Raw genomic sequence first — 17,040 nt, 5'->3', positions numbered from 1 at the left:
TGGTCGCCTCAGGTTTCTTCTCTGAGCAGGACACATAAAGGGTCTGACACAGCTGGCCAGAGCCGAAGCGAGCCTGGGGTGTGTGGACAGGCCGCGTCATCCTCACAGTGTCTTTAGAAACAAGAAGCAGGGGCGGGTGGGCGGAAGAGGGCTACGGAGGGCCTTCCGACCCCCTAGTTTGTTTGTGGGTTGTTTTTGTTATTTGGGGGCAAGGCAGCTCCAGGGTTCTGCCCCTTTTCTGTGCCTGTCACCCCAAATCTGTCCTCCTAGGGTGACCTTGAGCCGCAAAACTGCTGTCCACGTGGACCGGGGCTGACATCGCACGTCCGTCCGCCAGGACCCCTGTGTCCAAACTCCGAGACATGGCGACCAACGGCAGCAAGGTGGCCGATGGGCAGATCTCCACTGAGGTCAGCGAGGCCCCCGTGGCCAATGACAAACCCAAAACCCTGGTGGTCAAGGTGCAGAAGAAGGCGGCGGACCTTCCTGACCGGGACACGTGGAAGGGCCGCTTCGACTTCCTCATGTCTTGCGTGGGCTACGCCATCGGCCTGGGCAACGTCTGGCGGTTCCCCTACCTCTGCGGGAAAAACGGCGGCGGTAGGTGCTGGACTGGCGACCTCCCAGCTGGGTCGCACCCCGTAGAGAGTACCCACTTAGGCATTTTCTGGGGCAGCTGTAGGAGAAAAGGCCCCCTAAAGACTCCGAAGGGAATTCCAGGCCCTGTTTCTTGCTCCTTACCCCTCTATAAAAAGGTTTCCAAAGGACAATTGTCCTCTGTCAATGATACCAAAAAGCTCATCTCTTCATTTTGCAAAGAACGGGGTGTATTTTGAGCAAAGGACATCCTTGGGCCTCCGTTTGGCTTTGGCTGCGGCACTGAGGCAGGGTATAAGGAAATCCTGGGATGGGGACCGAGAGCCACAGTGCAGCCTCTGACAGGGGTTCCTCCCAAATCCCGGGGCCACGAGCATCCTTCTTCTCTACACCACAGGAGCCTTCCTCATCCCCTACTTCCTGACGCTCATCTTTGCGGGGGTCCCGCTCTTCTTGCTGGAGTGCTCCCTGGGCCAGTACACGTCCATCGGGGGGCTAGGGGTGTGGAAGCTGGCCCCCATGTTCAAGGGTAAGTCCGCAGAGTGGGCCCTGGGTCGTGGTGCGCTCCTGCCAGGGGCTTCCCAACACCCCCGGCCCCTGCAGAGATAGGGAGCTGCTCGGTTCACGTGTACGCGGAGTAGAGGCTGTTGCGAGGGACCAGGTGACAGATGACAACACTGGTCAGAAACTAGGGTGGCGGAGGTGGAGAGGAGGGACCCAATCCAGAGGCCCCCGCACTTCAGCCTGCCCTGCCCTGTCAGGCAGCAAGGTCTGGGCGTGACTTTCTTCGATTCACACTCGGTGCCTGACAGGCACCCAGGTGGACATGGGGAGAGCCGCGCTCGCTGACCGAGGCTTGGGCCCCGCCCGCTACCAGCCCGTACTGGTCCCAGGCACGCGTCCCGGCTCCCTCACTTGCCAGATGCACGTGACCTTCAGCAAGTCACTGCCTCTCTCTTAGCCACAGTGTCCTCAGTAATGCCTGTCTCCAAGGTCAATAAGGCTGTAGGTGCCGTGGAACACGCCGGCTCGGTCACTGTTCTGACCGAGTAATGGATGCGTGATGGTGTCCCCCCAGGCGTGGGCCTCGCGGCGGCCGTGCTGTCCTTCTGGCTCAACATCTACTACATCGTCATCATCTCCTGGGCCATCTACTACCTGTACAACTCCTTCACCACGGTGAGTGGCCCCCTGACCACGCCCTCCAGCAGGAGCCAGAGCCAGCCCACCCTCTGTCTGCTGGGACTGCCGTCCTGCTGACAGGGCCATTCCTCAAGGAGTGGGGGACTCGGCTTGCCCTTAAGAGCCCTTGTCTCCCCACAGCAGCCGAAGCACTGCAAACTGAGCGTCTCTGGGCCAGGCACTTCGTGTAGGCCACCGGCTAATCCTCACGACACCCCTCTAACATGGGTATGGTTAGCCCATTTTGAATGGACCCAGCATCCCGGGTTCTAATATTGACTCTACTGTATACCAGCTGTGCAACTTTGGGAATGAGACTTAACCTCTCTGAGTCTCAGTGCCCTCATTTATAAAATGGGAATAAAATTGAAACCCACCTCAGTGCCTCAAAATTTTTAAATAGAACTACCATATGATCCAGAAATTCCACTTCTGGGTAAACACCCAAAGAATCGAAGGCAGGATCTCAATGAGACATCCGTACACCGGCGTTCACAGCGGCATTATGCACAACAGCTAAAAGGTGGAAGCCACTCAAGTGCCCACTGCTGGATGAATGGATCAGCAGGATGTGGTCTACCCACACCATAGAGTATTACTCAGCCCTAACAGGGAAGGAAATTCTGACACTTGTTACAACATGGATTAACCGCGAGGACACTAAGTGAAATAAGCCAGCCACAAAAAGGCAAATCCTGTGTGATTTCACCAATACGCGGTAACTAGAGCAGCCAAATTCATATGGACAGAAAGTAGAATGCTGGTTGCCAGGTGCTGGGGAGGGCAATGGGGAGTTGCTTAATGGGGACAGAGTTTCAGTTTTGCAAAATGAAAAAAGTTCTAAAGATAGTGACGATGGTTGCACAGCATCGTGACTGTAGTTAATGCCACTGAACTGCATATACTTATAAATGGTCAAGATGGTAAATTTTGTGATGTGTATTTTACCACAATAAAAAAAAGGAAGAAAATGAAACCCACCTGACAGTGTTGTTGTGAGGATCAAGGAGCAAATGTATGTAAAGTGCTTAGAACCACAGCTGGCGTGGAGCCAGCCCTGGGCTTGCTGTGACCGTCGTTGTGCAGAGTCAGGTGGGGGAGGGCTCTTGCCCAAGGTCGCACAGCTGGGGAGTGCCCCAAGTGCACCATGAGACCTTACAGGTGCAGCTTGGAAGGCTGGTTCTCATAGTGAGCAGGTCAAGGTTCAAATTTCAGCTCTGACACTTCGTAGCTGTGCATTCTTGAGCAAGTTGCTGCCCCTCTCTGATCTATAAGGTGGGGGTCATAATGCTACCTGCCTCCCAGAGTTTCTGGGAAGGGGAAGTGGGCTAATGGCTGTGAGGAGACTTGGGGGACCGAGAGGGCGGGCAGGGTGTGCTGGGACCACTCGTGCCAGCCCCTGGGAGTTCAGTGGGATTTGTCCTCATGACTATGTCCTTGCAGACACTCCCGTGGAAACAGTGTGACAACCCCTGGAACACAGACCGCTGCTTCTCCAACTACAGCATTGTCAACACCACCAACATGACCAGTGCCGTGGTGGAGTTCTGGGAGTGAGTACGGGGCCACCCATGGGGTCAGGGGCAGGACGCGTCAGCCACGGCCCGGCAGGAGACAGAGGCCCCTCAAAGGGACACTGGAAGAGTTCGATAAAGCCATGAGTTGCGTTATGACGTTTTGGTCATCAACAGACCACGTATATGACAGTGGTCCCATAAGATTATAACACCTAATGCCATGTTTTTACTGAAACTTTTCTACGTTTAGATATGTCTAGATACACGTACTACCATTGTGTTACAACGGCCTGCACCATTCAGTACAGAAGCACACTGTCTATTCGGGTTTGTAGCCTAGGAGTCATAGGCTGTCCCGTACAGCCTAGGTGTGCTGTAGGCTACCACCTAGGTCTGTGATGTCTACACGGCGAAATCACCCAATGACGCATTTCTCAGATCACGTTCCCATCGTTAAACAATGCATGGCTGGATTTGCAGGCGTGTGGGCAGGGTTAAAGGAGCCGCCAGGGATGGTGAAGTCCTTTCCTCCCCAGAAAGAGCTGGACCATGGCAGAGACCCCAGGCAAGGAGTGGTTCCTTCTGATGAGTCTGAGGGGCTGCGCTGAGCCCTGAGACTCTAGAAAGAAGCAAGGACCAACCCACAAAGGCCTTGAGAAGCTGACCGAGGGAGTTGGGCTTCGCTCTGAGAACAAGAGGGAGCTGTTCATTGCAGGTTTTTAGGCAGGGGAGTGACACGATCAGACTTACAATTTAGAAGGCTCCCTGGGGCTGGCTGGAGTAGGACGGAGCAAAAGTGAAGGCAGGGTCATTCTAGGAGGCCACTCGGCCACCAGATGAGCAATGATGGTGGCTGACTAAGGCACTGGCAGGTCCTGCTCTCTTTGATCTGTTGACCAAACTGCTCTTTTGACTGATTAGTATAATGAGCCTCACAGCCCCCATCCACCTCTCGAATCGTGGTGATCATGGTGTGAGCACTGTCACTGGGGAGGATATCATTTATGTCCCCGTCCTGGGCACCCCTGGGTCACTCCAGCTCCCGCCAGCCCCATCTGACTTTCTCCTCCCTCCACCGTTCGGCCAGGCGCAACATGCACCAGATGACAGACGGGCTGGATAAGCCAGGTCAGATCCGCTGGCCCCTGGCCATCACGCTGGCCATCGCCTGGATCCTTGTGTATTTCTGTATCTGGAAAGGAGTTGGCTGGACTGGAAAGGTAAGGGATATATGTGCACCGTGGGGACAGGAGGGCAGCTGGCAGGGGACGGGTCTACCAAGGGACCTCTGCCCTGGGCAAGGAGTCCACACCTGCCTGAGCCCCATCCGACCCTGAGTGAAGCGGGTCCCTTCAGCTCTCTGTGGGTCTGTTTCCTTTCCTGTGAAATTGGAATAAAAACATTACCTACCTTCTGGGCGGTTGTGAGGGTTACAGGAAATAACGCAAGTCAGGCATGGAGCACCGTGCCAGGCTCACGCGAGTCCCCCGCGATGCCACTGGGCCTGACAGAGCCAGCCCAAAACAGAGGGCCAAGGTCGCTCAAGGACTGTTGAACAAACTTTCCCTGAGCGTCTGCTCTGTGCCAAGCCTTGTTCCAGACGCAGGGGCTCCAGAGACGAAAACTTCACACCCTGACCCTTGAGGAACAACGGAGATGGATAGATAATGGTTAAATACTCTGCATTCAAACAGTCCTGAGTTCAGATCCCAATGAGGTAGCTATTTACTGGCCATGAGCTCAGGCAAGGCACTTCGCCTCCCTGAAACTCAATTTCGTCCTCTGTAACCACTTATATCTATTGCTGTATTCTGATAATCAAATGAGATGGTCATTCTGTAAAGCACTCAGCACCGGGCAAGGAGAGTTGTTACTGCTTTTGATTTTATTATTGGCAAGTGCAGAGCAATGCCACATTGAGGTGTCCAGCCTGGGGACATCTGGGGAGCTGCCGATCAAACCGGGAGGAGGGGAACTGGCCTCAGTGCCCCCTTCTCCATTTCAAGCCCTGCCCAGGAGTTCAGGGACACAAGATGGCAGAGTCTCTCACTGGCCATGGCCTGAAGGAAACTCAGAGAGCAAGCGCGTCGTCTGAGATCTTCCAGGGAGTAAGCGGCAGAGAAGGGATTTGAACTGAATAAGGCTGGAGGGAGGGAGGTCACAACTACCCAAGCGGTTGATGCAAGGTTCTAGGAGAGACAGTGCAAACGAGCCAAGCAGAACCTTAACCACGGCCACACTTGGGCATGGGCAGAGCTGGTGAAAAGAGCCTCACTTCAGTCTGGTGGGAACTTTGGACCCACTGGGTTCTCAGATTCAAGGTTGGTGTCAAAACACACCTGACCTGTCCCTAGGACTAGGGAGACAGGAAGAGGGCACAGGTGTTTCCCAGTCTTTAGGAAGCAGTCTTTTCTGCTTCTTTAGGAAGCAGAAAAGTATAGGGTTTAAGGGCTTTGGAAGAGGGTTTGAATCTCACTCCCCAGATTCATAGCTGTGTGTGCTTGGGCAAGTCACTTCACCTCTCTGAGCCTCAGTCTCCTCATCTGTTAAATGGTCACAATAACAGTACCTTATAGGGTTGTCACAAAGACAGAGGGAGACATGCAGAATGCTTAGCATATGCCTAGCTCATAGTAGGCACTCAATACATAGTATCAATTATAATCATTTTGGGGTGGTATCCAGAGTTCCCGCTACATAAGGAGACTGACGACTTCTTGGAGAGTAGGGCCCCTCTCACTGCATCAATTGAGGGCATCAACTAATCCGTCCACAAGCATTTCTTGAACACCTACCATGTGCCTGGATTCATGCTTCCATGCTGAACGTAAAAGACACAGGGAAGCACAGGACCTGGGCAACATACATTAAGCACGTTGTCTGTCCTCCTGTGGCTGGCCTTCCTGTAACTAGGGTGATTATACCCATTTTCCAGAGAAGATAAAGCGAAGCTCTGAGAGGAGAAGAAATTGACCCAAAGTCTCACAGCCTGTAGGTGCCACGGGTGGCTTGAATTCCCTTTTGCCAATTCCAAGTACAGTGGACTTTTTAGTGGATCGTGGCCGCCGTTCCATGAACCCTTGACTGAGCAATCTCAGAGTCAAGTCAGGGGAGGAAGCTAACCCAGAGAATGATCCGTGCTGACCGGGAGGTAGGCTCACATCGGGCGGAGATACAAGGTCATCGGACTTGCAGATTGCTCTTCCGCACTAGTGAGCAAAGAAATGCAGTTGCAGACAGTGATATCAGTCTTTGACATCAGTGATTATTGCCCTGGCAGAAAATAATTTTTAAAATGATTGTTCTCAGTGCTGGGACTGTGAGGAAGCCCCTCTCTGAGACGCTGGGTGAAGTTCCGTGTCTAGAGGGCAACTAGGCGATATGGATAAAAGCCTTTGACAAGTTTATTCCTTGTTACTCAACAACTCCACTTCTAGAAAATTTCCCCAAGAGTGGCATAATAATTTGGTAGCTAAAGATTTAAGTATAGGCCTGTTCAATGTAGTATCACTTAGATTCACATAAAATTGGAGGTAACCTAAATGGGTAACAGGAGGGAAAACTTGAAAAAGGATCGTGAGACCTCCTGAGGGACTATTTTGTATAATTAAAAAATCATATTGTTCATGAGACAATAAAACAATATTTAATAAACAAAACTGTGTACTCTGTGTTTTTAACTTTTAACATGTTACATGAATAAGCAAGTACGTAATTTGAACCTCATTTTATAAGAAAATGTGATTATATATGCAAAGGAGAGTCTCAGGGGAGGAACAGTAAAATGTTAACAACCATGCATTTATTAATATGTATTTGTCGGACAATTATTGAATGCCTACAATATACCATGGACTGTTCCAGGTATTGGGAGAACAGAGACGTGAATAACGTAAGCCCTGTCCCTCATATAATTTACATTCTAGTAGCTGTTGAGGGGAGCTTTAATTGTGTGTGTGTTCATAGGTAATTTTTAAATTTTTAAATTTTAAATTTTAAATTTTAAATTTTTTTAAATTTTCCTGCCAAATTACTCCGATAATTTAGAAGTCAAAAAATAAGAGGGGACAGGGGAAGGAAAAAACCAAGCGCTGAGCTGGTTGGTTCAAACTCCAAGGAGGAGCTTCAAAAAGTGGCTAAGCAGAGCAGGAATCCAGGAAGGCTTCCTGGAGGAAGAAGAACTGGCACCAAGCCCAGAGCCACAGCAGGTGTGGCTGCAGGTGAAGCGGGCGAGGAGGAGCGTGATCGTGTTGGAGGGGGTGTGACCCCTCACGCACTTTCCTCCCAGGTGGTCTACTTCTCTGCCACGTACCCCTACATCATGCTGATCATCCTGTTCTTCCGCGGAGTGACGCTGCCCGGGGCCAAGGAGGGCATCCTCTTCTACATTACGCCCAACTTCCGCAAGCTGTCGGACTCCGAGGTGAGCGCCCCTCCGGGTGTGCGTCCTGGAGGGCACAGCCTGGGTCTTGAGCGCCCCTGACTGGCGGTAGGACAAGTCGTGGCGCCCCTCTGACCCTCGGCGGTAAAGTAGGTTTGTTGCCAGGTGGGGCTGGCGAGCTGCGGCTGCAATTGCTACTTTGACAATTGTTGGTACTTCCGCCTGTAGGTGTGGCTGGATGCGGCTACCCAGATCTTCTTCTCGTACGGGCTGGGCCTGGGATCCCTGATCGCTCTCGGGAGCTACAACTCCTTCCACAACAACGTCTACAGGTGCACGGGCGCCCCTTCCTTCCGGGCCTAGATCGAGGGCTAGGTCCCTCCTTGGCCACTTGGCCCTCTCGGCTCGGCGCCTCTGAGCCACATCCATAAGGGTATGCCACTCCTTCTGGTCGCGCCCCTTCCCTGCCTGCGGCCCTCCGGCCCGGCCCTCCCCGTGCTTGCTCCCGGCCACGCCTGCCCGCAGCCCCTCCCCCCCCACCCCGCCGGCCCCGCCCCACTCCGCCGGCCCCGCCGACCCCGCCCCTCCCGCGCTGCAGGGACTCCATCATCGTCTGCTGCATCAATTCGTGCACCAGCATGTTCGCAGGATTCGTCATCTTCTCCATCGTGGGCTTCATGGCCCATGTCACCAAGCGGTCCATTGCTGATGTGGCGGCTTCAGGTCAGCGCAGCACGTGGAGGGTCTGGGCTCCTGGGGAGGGAAGTGCTTACCGCCTGGCGTTTGTGTCACGCTCACCACCACCTGGCTCGCTGGCACTGCGCACTCCCTATGTGCCAGGCAACGCGCTGAGCATTTTACATGGACTGTACCCCTGAATCTTCCCAGTGATACGTGATAGATGCTGTTGTTATCCCCATTTCATAGATGAGGAAACTAAGGCTCACCGGAGTCACCTGCCCAAGGTCACGGAGCCAGAAAGGGGGCGGATCTGGAGTTTGAGCCTAGGTCTGGCTCACGGCAAAGCCTGGGCTCTTAGTCTCCTGGCCATACTGGCACATCCAGCACAATCCTGGATTTTTTGGGGGGAAAGACCCATTTTTGCCACCGGGGCATAAGCCTTGGTCCAATTTGGACATGTTCACCACCATAATACAAAGCCCCCCAAGTCTGTACTTTTGTCCTGGCTCCAAAAATGTTCTCACCAAGTGGGCTGTGCCCACTCTGCTCGCCATACAGTTGTCAATGCCACGGGGCCAAGGAAAACCCCAGGCAGCCCTTACCCGCTCAGCCAGGCAGGCAGCAGATGGGCGGGACCCACTGTGTGCACGGCCGAGGCCCCTGAGGCTCTGGGGGTGACATGACTTGTCCCTTGGAGAATTGGGCTGGTCGTATGGAGAGGAACGTTCTCTGCTGAGGGTCTAATCTCCCTTACGATGACAGCCCCCTTCTCATCTCTCTGGAACTCCCTGCCCTCCTCCCTCACGCCCCTCCAGAGCCAGACCCAGGATGGTTAGGATCTTTCCTTCCCATTCCAAGGTTTCTCTGATCTCTTGGACACCTCCACCAGACACCCGGACACATGTCAAACAAGGCTCCCCCAGCCTTCCTCCCCACTGTGCTCCCATTGCAGGAAGGGTTTCGTCATCACCCAGTGCCCAGGCCAGGGACCTCAGCATCATCCTGGGCTCTTCCCTCACCCTCACCCTGTGAGCCAGCCAGTACCAGGCCCTGCCCCTTCTGCCTCCTAAATATGCCCATCTGGCCACCTCTCTGCACCTGCACTGTCCCTACCACTGGCCAGGCTGTGGCAGTCCCTTGTCCAGACAGTGGACACAGCTCCTCACTGGTCCTCGTGCCTCTGGACACAACCCTTGTGGCCCCGCATCCCCTGCTCTGTTTCCTTACCTGCAGATAAGGGGCTGACAGCACTCTCCCAAAAGATTACTGTGCAGATGAAGTGAAATACAGCTTAGAAAGTGGTGGCATGCTGCCAGCTTAGGACCTGTTTTTCCTTCTTTCCTGCCTACTTCCGTCGCAGGCCCGGGGCTGGCGTTCCTGGCATACCCAGAGGCGGTGACCCAGCTGCCCATCTCTCCCCTCTGGGCCATCCTCTTCTTCTCCATGCTGCTGATGCTGGGCATTGACAGCCAGGTGAGGAGCCCCCACCCCGACTTCTCAGTCCAGAAGCAAGCAGGGGTGGAAGACCACTCTGAGGCCCCCAAGAAGATGACCAAGAATTTCAGACCCTTAGAATGTCCCACTGCATGAAACTTCAGGAAACACCTCAGCCAAATTCTCCATTTTCTAGAAGGGGAAACTGATGCCCAGCGGGGAGGGACTGTCCCGAGGTCACAAAGTGAGTCAGAGGCAGAGGCAGCCTGGATCCTGGGGCCCTCCTGGCCCTGCTGTCCCTATGCTGTGGGGCTGAGCTGTGGGTGGGAGGGGCTGAGGGCTGCGGCAGGTGGCTGACCTCTGTTCCCACCTGAAGTTCTGCACAGTGGAGGGCTTCATCACGGCCCTGGTGGACGAGTACCCCCGACTCCTCCGCAACCGCCGCGAGCTCTTCATCGCCGCTGTCTGCATCATCTCCTACCTGATCGGCCTCTCTAACATCACCCAGGTAGGCTCAGCCAGCGCCTGGGTCAGCCCCGGCGCTGCTCCCAGCGCCTTCTTTTTCCAGCCCTGCCATATCCCACCTTTCATCCCTTCATTAAGCACATCTCTGTGCCAGCCCCGGGCACACAGCAGGGAGTCACATGGGGTCCCTGCCCTTCGGGGGCTCCCAGGCTGGCAGCAGACACGCTGAGCCAGGAAGTATAGGGCAGAGCTGGAGAATGCAGCACCCAACCTGGCCTGGGGCACCAGGGACTGCTTCCTGGAGGAGAAGTTTTGTAGGAGCTGAGTTTCGAAAGGCTCACAAAAGTTCGCCAGGGAGCCAGATTGGGGTTGCCACTGCCCAAAGCGCCCTTGCATTCCCACTTTTCTTTCCGCGTAGATAGGAATGAGAAACGCTCTCTGCATTCGAGGCCTTCCGAGTCTAGTCAGAAGACGCAGAGACATAACCGATGAATTGTACAGTAGATATAAATGACTCTAAAGACATGAGCTCATCTCTGCGGGTCTGATTTATCATCCGCAAAACCACCCCTGATCCAAATGGAGTTCTGATTCTGGGCTAGTGTTCAGTTACTCCTTCATTCATTCACAGTTGTTGAACACCCGCGAGGGGCCTGGCATGACCCGAAACTTCAGTAACTAACGCGTCAGACGCTACTGTGTCTGCTCTCTGGGACCGCACATTGTGGTGATGAGACTGACATACAAATCAGACGATTTCAGAGTGTTGAGTGCCATGACGAAGAGAGGACAGTAGAATAAAGAATGGCCGCTCTACCTCAGACGAGGCGGTCAGGGGAGGACTACCTAAGGAAGTCGCAGTGAGCTGAGACTTCAGGGATGAGGGAGAGCCAGCCAGGGGAAGAGCGAGGGAAGAAGGCACAGCGGGTGTGGAGGCCCGAGGCAGGAACGGGCTTGGGTGTTTGCGGGACAGGTGGTGGGCAGTGTGCCAGAGGGAGAGGGCGTGAAAGGGAGGGGTGAAGGATGGGGGATGAAAAACCAGACCACGCAGAACCCAGCAGGCCAAGGCATTTCGATCGGATTGCATTGGATATCCCTGTACTTATTTATATTATTGTCTTATTTAAGCCATGGAAGGTTTTAAGCAGGGGAGAACATGACTGATTTACATTGTGGAAAGATGGCCCTGGTGCCCAACTCCCCCTGCCCTCCACCCTGCCAGAAATGGGGCATCTCCCTCTGCCACCTGGATATTTTCTCCCAAGTCCGCAGAGTGTGAACATCCTTTCATGGTCACAAGGTCCTCCTTGCTTCCTCCGATCCGCCCTTAAGCCTTCGTGCTGCAGTGCAGCCCAATCCCAGCCTTGCGAGGCTCCGAAGCCCATGCCATCTGCGAGTGCCTGGGCCCTGCGGGAAGTGGCCTGTTCTCACCTCTCTTCCTCTTGCAGGGGGGCATTTATGTCTTCAAGCTTTTTGATTACTACTCTGCCAGTGGCATGAGCCTGCTGTTCCTCGTGTTCTTTGAATGCGTCTCTATTTCCTGGTTTTACGGTGAGCATCAACGCCTCCTCCCATATTCATTCATTCATTCGTTCATTCCTTTCTTCAGCCATCACTCAACAGGTACAGCTTGAACACCAGGCCCTTCCCCCACATTAATTTATTGATTCTTCACAGTACAATTCCATGAGGTTAGCACAGGAGGTTTCCATGTTAGAAGATAGAACAGGTAAATAAATCCATTTAAAATGGGAGCCAACATTTCTTCACAAACCTTGGAACAAAAAGGGTTAGTTGAGATTTTATCTAGAAAAGGGAAACCAAAACTGTAAAAAAATTTTCTTACAGTTATATATTTAACAAAAGCTAGGCTATAATTAAAAGTGTGCACTGTCTTAGAAAAATAACAAAGGAAGCGTAGATTTTAATTTGTTTATTTTGTGGCTTAAGTTTCCTGAGCCAACTGCATGACAGTCAAAAGGATATCCTCCTGCCCATTCAACTGTCACCGCAGGTCAAATGCTTTGAAACAGACGTGACATTCTGTGTATCCTCTTTGCAGTACCCGCCACCTCATCCCCCGTCATCGTCCCTTCTTCTCTCTCTAAGTGTTCTAACAGTCGGAGCCTCACCGATGAGTGACTTTGCTCGTATTTTGAGCAGGGCGCAACACCACTCTTCAACACGTCCTGTGGGTTTGGGTTTTTCTTTTTTGTGAGATTTGCTGTTCTTCGCAGTCGACGGCCAGTTTCTTATAGCATCAGACCATCAGGGAAGAACTGCCCCTGCCCCGAGAAGCCTTTGCAGGGATGGCTGGGATAGATGTTGGAAGGGAGGGACGTTGGGAGCAGGGGGACACATTTTATAAGTACCCTTTCGTTGGCAGATGTCTTGACTTTAAGGAGACTTGCTTTCCTACACAACCCACTTGCTGTGGGGATTGGGCTACTGAAAAATACTTAGGACATAAGGACCCCAGAGTATTATTCCAGGATACAGACAAGGAAACCAGGGCTCAGAGCTGTTAGATGGCTTGTCCATGGTTATACTGACAAAAACTGGTAGAAGTGGGCTTTGAGCTTGCAGTTCCCGCAGCTCAGCCATCCCTCCTGCTGCCAACGTCACAGGTGTCAACCGATTCTACGACAATATCCAAGAGATGGTTGGCTCCAGGCCCTGCATCTGGTGGAAACTCTGCTGGTCTTTCTTCACCCCCATCATCGTGGCGGTAAGAGCAAGGCTCGAGCAGCTGTGTTAGGACAAGGCTAGACCAGGCCCTGGGGCGGAGGGAGGGGTGCTCCAGTCCAGAGAGAAATTTCTGGAGGCAAAGGCAGATGGGAGAGGCCACAGAAACCCTGCTCCTTAATAATCCTCTCCCTACTCTTTGTTGAGCACCTACTTTGCACCAGCCACATGACCCCATCCTCACGAACTGCAGGGAAAGGGGCGTTACTGCCCCACTTACCTCTGAAGGTCTGGGGCTCACCCAGTGAGTCAGTGCTGGGATTCAAACAAGCTCGGCCTCATTCGGAGGCCCAAGCTCTTGGCACTGCGAAGCCTCTCATTCTCAGTGTCCCTCACTGCCTCCCACGAGGGGGAGCTGAGGCAGGCATGGGCCTGGGAGTGGGTCACTGCAGTCCCTGAGGCGGGGGGGAGGGGGGCTGAGCCATTGCATGTGTGTGTCCTGCACAAGGGTACCGAGACGATGGCAGACTGGGAACTGAATGCAACCCTCATTCTGCTTCCCAAGCTGGTGCACCTGGAGGAAGGGACACCCTTTTCTAATTGGTCCCCCTGGAGTGGATGCCATTTCCTACTGCTCTTCCCAGAGAGGGTGGCTTTTTCTGTTGCTCACAAAGGCACCATATGTACTAGCAGTGACCTTGGGGCAGGACTCCCATGATGCTGGGCCCTTTAAGGGTCAGCTTCGACAGGGGTGGAGTGCAGGGGACCTATTGGCTAAAAGGCTGTCCACTCTGGGTGACCGACTGCTGCCCCTCCCCAGGGCGTGTTCATTTTCAGTGCCGTGCAGATGACTCCTCTCACCATGGGAAGCTATGTTTTCCCCAAGTGGGGGCAGGGCGTGGGCTGGCTCATGGCTCTGTCTTCCATGGTCCTCATCCCTGGGTACATGGCCTACATGTTCCTCACCTTAAAGGGCTCCCTGAAGCAGGTAAGCCCCTTCCACTCTTCGAATTGCTAGTCCCCTTCCCTTGCTGCGCTGGGCACCGCCCTGCCCTTTGTGAAGTTCACAGTCTAGTGGGGAAGACAGACAAGTCAACAGCTAATGACAATAGATCGGGCAAGCTGGGGAGGTGGGAGCAAATAGCCCTGCCTGGGGTAAGAAGGATTAGGGAAGGCTTCCTGGAAGAGGAAATCAGACGTAAAAGAAGGGTGAAAAGAGGGTAAATCAGACTTAAAAGTAGAAGCAGAAAGAATGTTCCTAGAAGGGGGAGGGGGGGAAAGGCTGAGAAGCATGTGCAAAGGTCCAGGGGTATACCATATGGTGAACTGACCAGCGATCAGTGTGGCTGGAGGGTAGAGTGGGGAGGGGTGTGAGGAGGGGATTGATAAGAGATGAGGGCAGGGGAGTAGGAAGGTCTGGCCAGATCATGAAGGGCTTTGAAAATCAAGACAAGAACTTTGTACTTTGTCCGGAGGCAATGGGGAGTCTTCCAGGGTCTGGAACAGATGAAGGATAGGGTCAGATTTGTTCAGGGCTTACCCCAGATCGCCTTTGTGGGCTTGATATAGAGAAAATGTGGTCTTAGCCACAAGGAAAGGCACGCTGCCCCCAGTGGGGGGCCCGCCATCACGCACTGTACTAGGTCCACGCTGGCTCTCTGTTAAGTTGCACTGAGTTCTTGAGTGGAGCAAGGCAGTGCTGGAGATGCCCAGGTACAGGAGGCACCGGGGGGTGTGCGCTGGCTGGGAAGACCTCACTGAGGAGGAGTGGAGGGTCAGAATGCGGACGGCCACAGCTGGAAGACAGGGGGCACTGGTTCTCCACCTCACTGCCCTGGACCATATGCCTGCCAGAACCCCTGGGCGCCAGCAGGGGGAGCTCTAAGGCCCGAGGCATAGGGAAGACAGGCAGCCCCATTCGCAGCCCCTGGAGTTGCTGGGCCAGCCTCCTCCTTTCACAGATGGGGAAACTGAGGCCCCGATCTGGGGAGTTGCTTACCCCACCCTTGTTGTGAACGGAGCCAGTGCTTGCATTCCTTTCTTCCCGCTCCAGGTCCAAAGCTTTTGTTCTAGGAAAGGGCAAGACACACCAGAGGCCAGGGTATAAGCTGACGGGGCAGGATCTCGGGGGATGTGTGCCATGAGGGTAATAGGGGGCCCAACCACTCAGCAGGTATGTGCTGAGCACCTCTATGTGCCAGACGCTATTGTCAGTGCTGGGCATGACAGCCATGAACAAAGCAAGCAGAAATCCCACCCTCCTTGAGTTTAAATTCTGGCAGAGAAAGATAAACAATTAAGAAAATAAAAGCACATGAGATGGGGATAAGGACTTTGGAGAAAAATAAAGTAGGTAGGGGGTTTAGGGAGTACTGGGTGAGGCCTCACTGAGAAGGTAAAACACTGGAGCCAAGACCTAAGGAGGTAGAGAGTGAGCTATGTAACTATCTGAAAGGAAGGCTGTGCAGATGGAGGGCACGGCATGTGCAAAGGCCCTGGGGCAGGATCATGCCTGATGTATGTGAGGGGCAGTGAGGAGTCCCATATGGCTGGGGTGGATAAGTGAGGGGAGAGGGAGAGGACACTGAGGTCTGGGAGGTGACGGGGGGCCAGATCCTGTAGGGCCTTGCAGGGCTTTGGCATTTCCTCTTGGTCAAATGGGAGCCCTTGTTGAGTCCTGAGGAGTAGAGGGACATGACCTGTCTTTGGTTTTCATGGGGCCCTTTCCCATTGCTATGTGGAGAATAGAATGAAGGGGTGGTGGGCAAGAGTGGAAGGTGAGGGCCAGTTAGGAGTGACTGCAAGGGGGTGTGGCGTGACCAGGCGGGGACTGCAGAGGGGGTGGAGGGTGTGGGGGTGTGGCTGGAGTCTGGGTGTCATTTGAAGGCAGAGCAGACATGCTAGGGCTGAAGAGAGGGCAGGAGAAGGGAGCGGCCAGTCCCCAACCATCCCAGCCCGAATTTTCCCCAGAGAGCCTCACCCCTTCCTCTCGGGTGCCCTCAGCGCATCCAGGTCATGATCCAGCCCAGCGAAGACATCGTTCGCCCGGAGAATGGGCCGGAGCAGCCCCAGGCCGGGGGCTCAGCCAGCAAAGAGGCCTACATCTAGGGGCGGGCCGCTCGCCCACCCGGCTCTCTCACCCCCCACCTGGCTGAGCGCGACCACCACTTGATGTCTGAAGATAGCTTCTGTCTCAACCTACCTCGAGTGGCGAGTCCAGACACCATCACCGCGCAGGGAGAGGGAGGTGGGAGGACGGTTAACCCCTGGGTGGGCCCTGCGGTGGGCAAGGGTGCCTGGTGGCCGCCGGCACCCGGTGGGCTGGTGACCTTTTCACCCCAGGCCCCGTAAGCATCCAGCGGTCGGCGTTTGCACCCGGGCCGTAGACCGTTCTCCTCCCGCCGGCGAGGCCGCGCACCCGCTCCTGGCTTTAGTCCTCCTGACTTCCCGCTGCCGACCGGTGACTGTCACCTCATCTCGGACGTGCGGGCGTCCCTTCCCTCCGCGCGAAAGCGCGTTTTGTGCCGTGGGGATCTCGGGGCTCCGGCTCGCATCTTGGCTTTCTCCTTCCCGAGGCAGCTGGACAAAACCCGCAGGACCTCAGTCGGCGTCCCCAGGGCTGCTCGTCGCGGGCTGGCTGCGGGGCGTCCTTCCCCCGCCGCGCCTGCCCCTCCTCGCCAGGCGGGTCCTGGTGGACCTGGCCCCGCGGCCATCGGCCCGCTCGCTGGGCGGCTGCCGCAAGCACAATTGATTTCTCTGTGTCGCCGTCCCGGGGCCTCAGTCCCACCGGGAACTCCCTCATCAGGAGCTCCGAGCTCTCTGAGGCTGCCCGGTTTTGCAGAGTCTAAAACAATGTCCAGGAAATCAGGGGAAGGGTCTGTCCGAGCCGAGACGGGCCATTCGCCCTCGGTCTCCCTGTTAAACGACCACCCTCGCTGCCGCCTCCCCTCCCTCGCGGTTCTCAGCAGGAGCCTCCTCACTGCCACCGAAACCTCGCACCGAGGAGCGGGCGTTCATCCAGGGACACCGCGCCCACACCGCGCTTCGGGGTTCGGACGGCTTCGCTGGCAAGCGCTGCTTGTTCCTCCCTGGAACTGG

General features: G+C 54.7%; 1 protein-coding gene across 1 annotated transcript; it reads left to right on the top strand.

Moving 5' to 3' along the window:
• The first annotated feature begins 207 nt into the window (after positions 1-207).
• On the top strand, positions 208-16,299 carry SLC6A1 (solute carrier family 6 (neurotransmitter transporter), member 1). The gene is made up of 14 exons (XM_012655151.1): positions 208-600; positions 995-1,126; positions 1,676-1,776; positions 3,223-3,332; positions 4,384-4,516; positions 7,585-7,719; positions 7,906-8,009; positions 8,276-8,400; positions 9,719-9,831; positions 10,169-10,300; positions 11,706-11,808; positions 12,885-12,985; positions 13,763-13,930; positions 15,946-16,299. Exons 1-14 carry the CDS (start codon positions 363-365, stop codon positions 16,048-16,050), a joined length of 1,800 nt encoding a protein of 599 aa, XP_012510605.1. The 5' UTR covers positions 208-362; the 3' UTR covers positions 16,051-16,299.
• The last annotated feature ends 741 nt before the right edge of the window (positions 16,300-17,040 follow it).

This window comes from Propithecus coquereli, unplaced genomic scaffold (genome assembly GCF_000956105.1).
Source record: "Propithecus coquereli isolate 6110/MARCELLA unplaced genomic scaffold, Pcoq_1.0 Scaffold461, whole genome shotgun sequence".
NCBI lineage: Eukaryota > Metazoa > Chordata > Mammalia > Primates > Indriidae > Propithecus > Propithecus coquereli.
This window is presented reverse-complemented; position numbering and strand designations above follow the sequence as displayed.

What these genes read in the sequence shown, in the direction of transcription:
- SLC6A1 (XM_012655151.1), top strand. Translation starts at nt 363, where the DNA reads ATGGCGACCAACGGCAGCAAGGTGGCCGATGGGCAGATCTCCACTGAG. An exon ending in TGCTGGGCATTGACAGCCAG is followed by an intron (nt 9,832 to 10,168) that starts GTGAGGAGCCCC and finishes TCCCACCTGAAG; the next exon opens with TTCTGCACAGTGGAGGGCTT. An exon ending in TAAAGGGCTCCCTGAAGCAG is followed by an intron (nt 13,931 to 15,945) that starts GTAAGCCCCTTC and finishes GGGTGCCCTCAG; the next exon opens with CGCATCCAGGTCATGATCCA.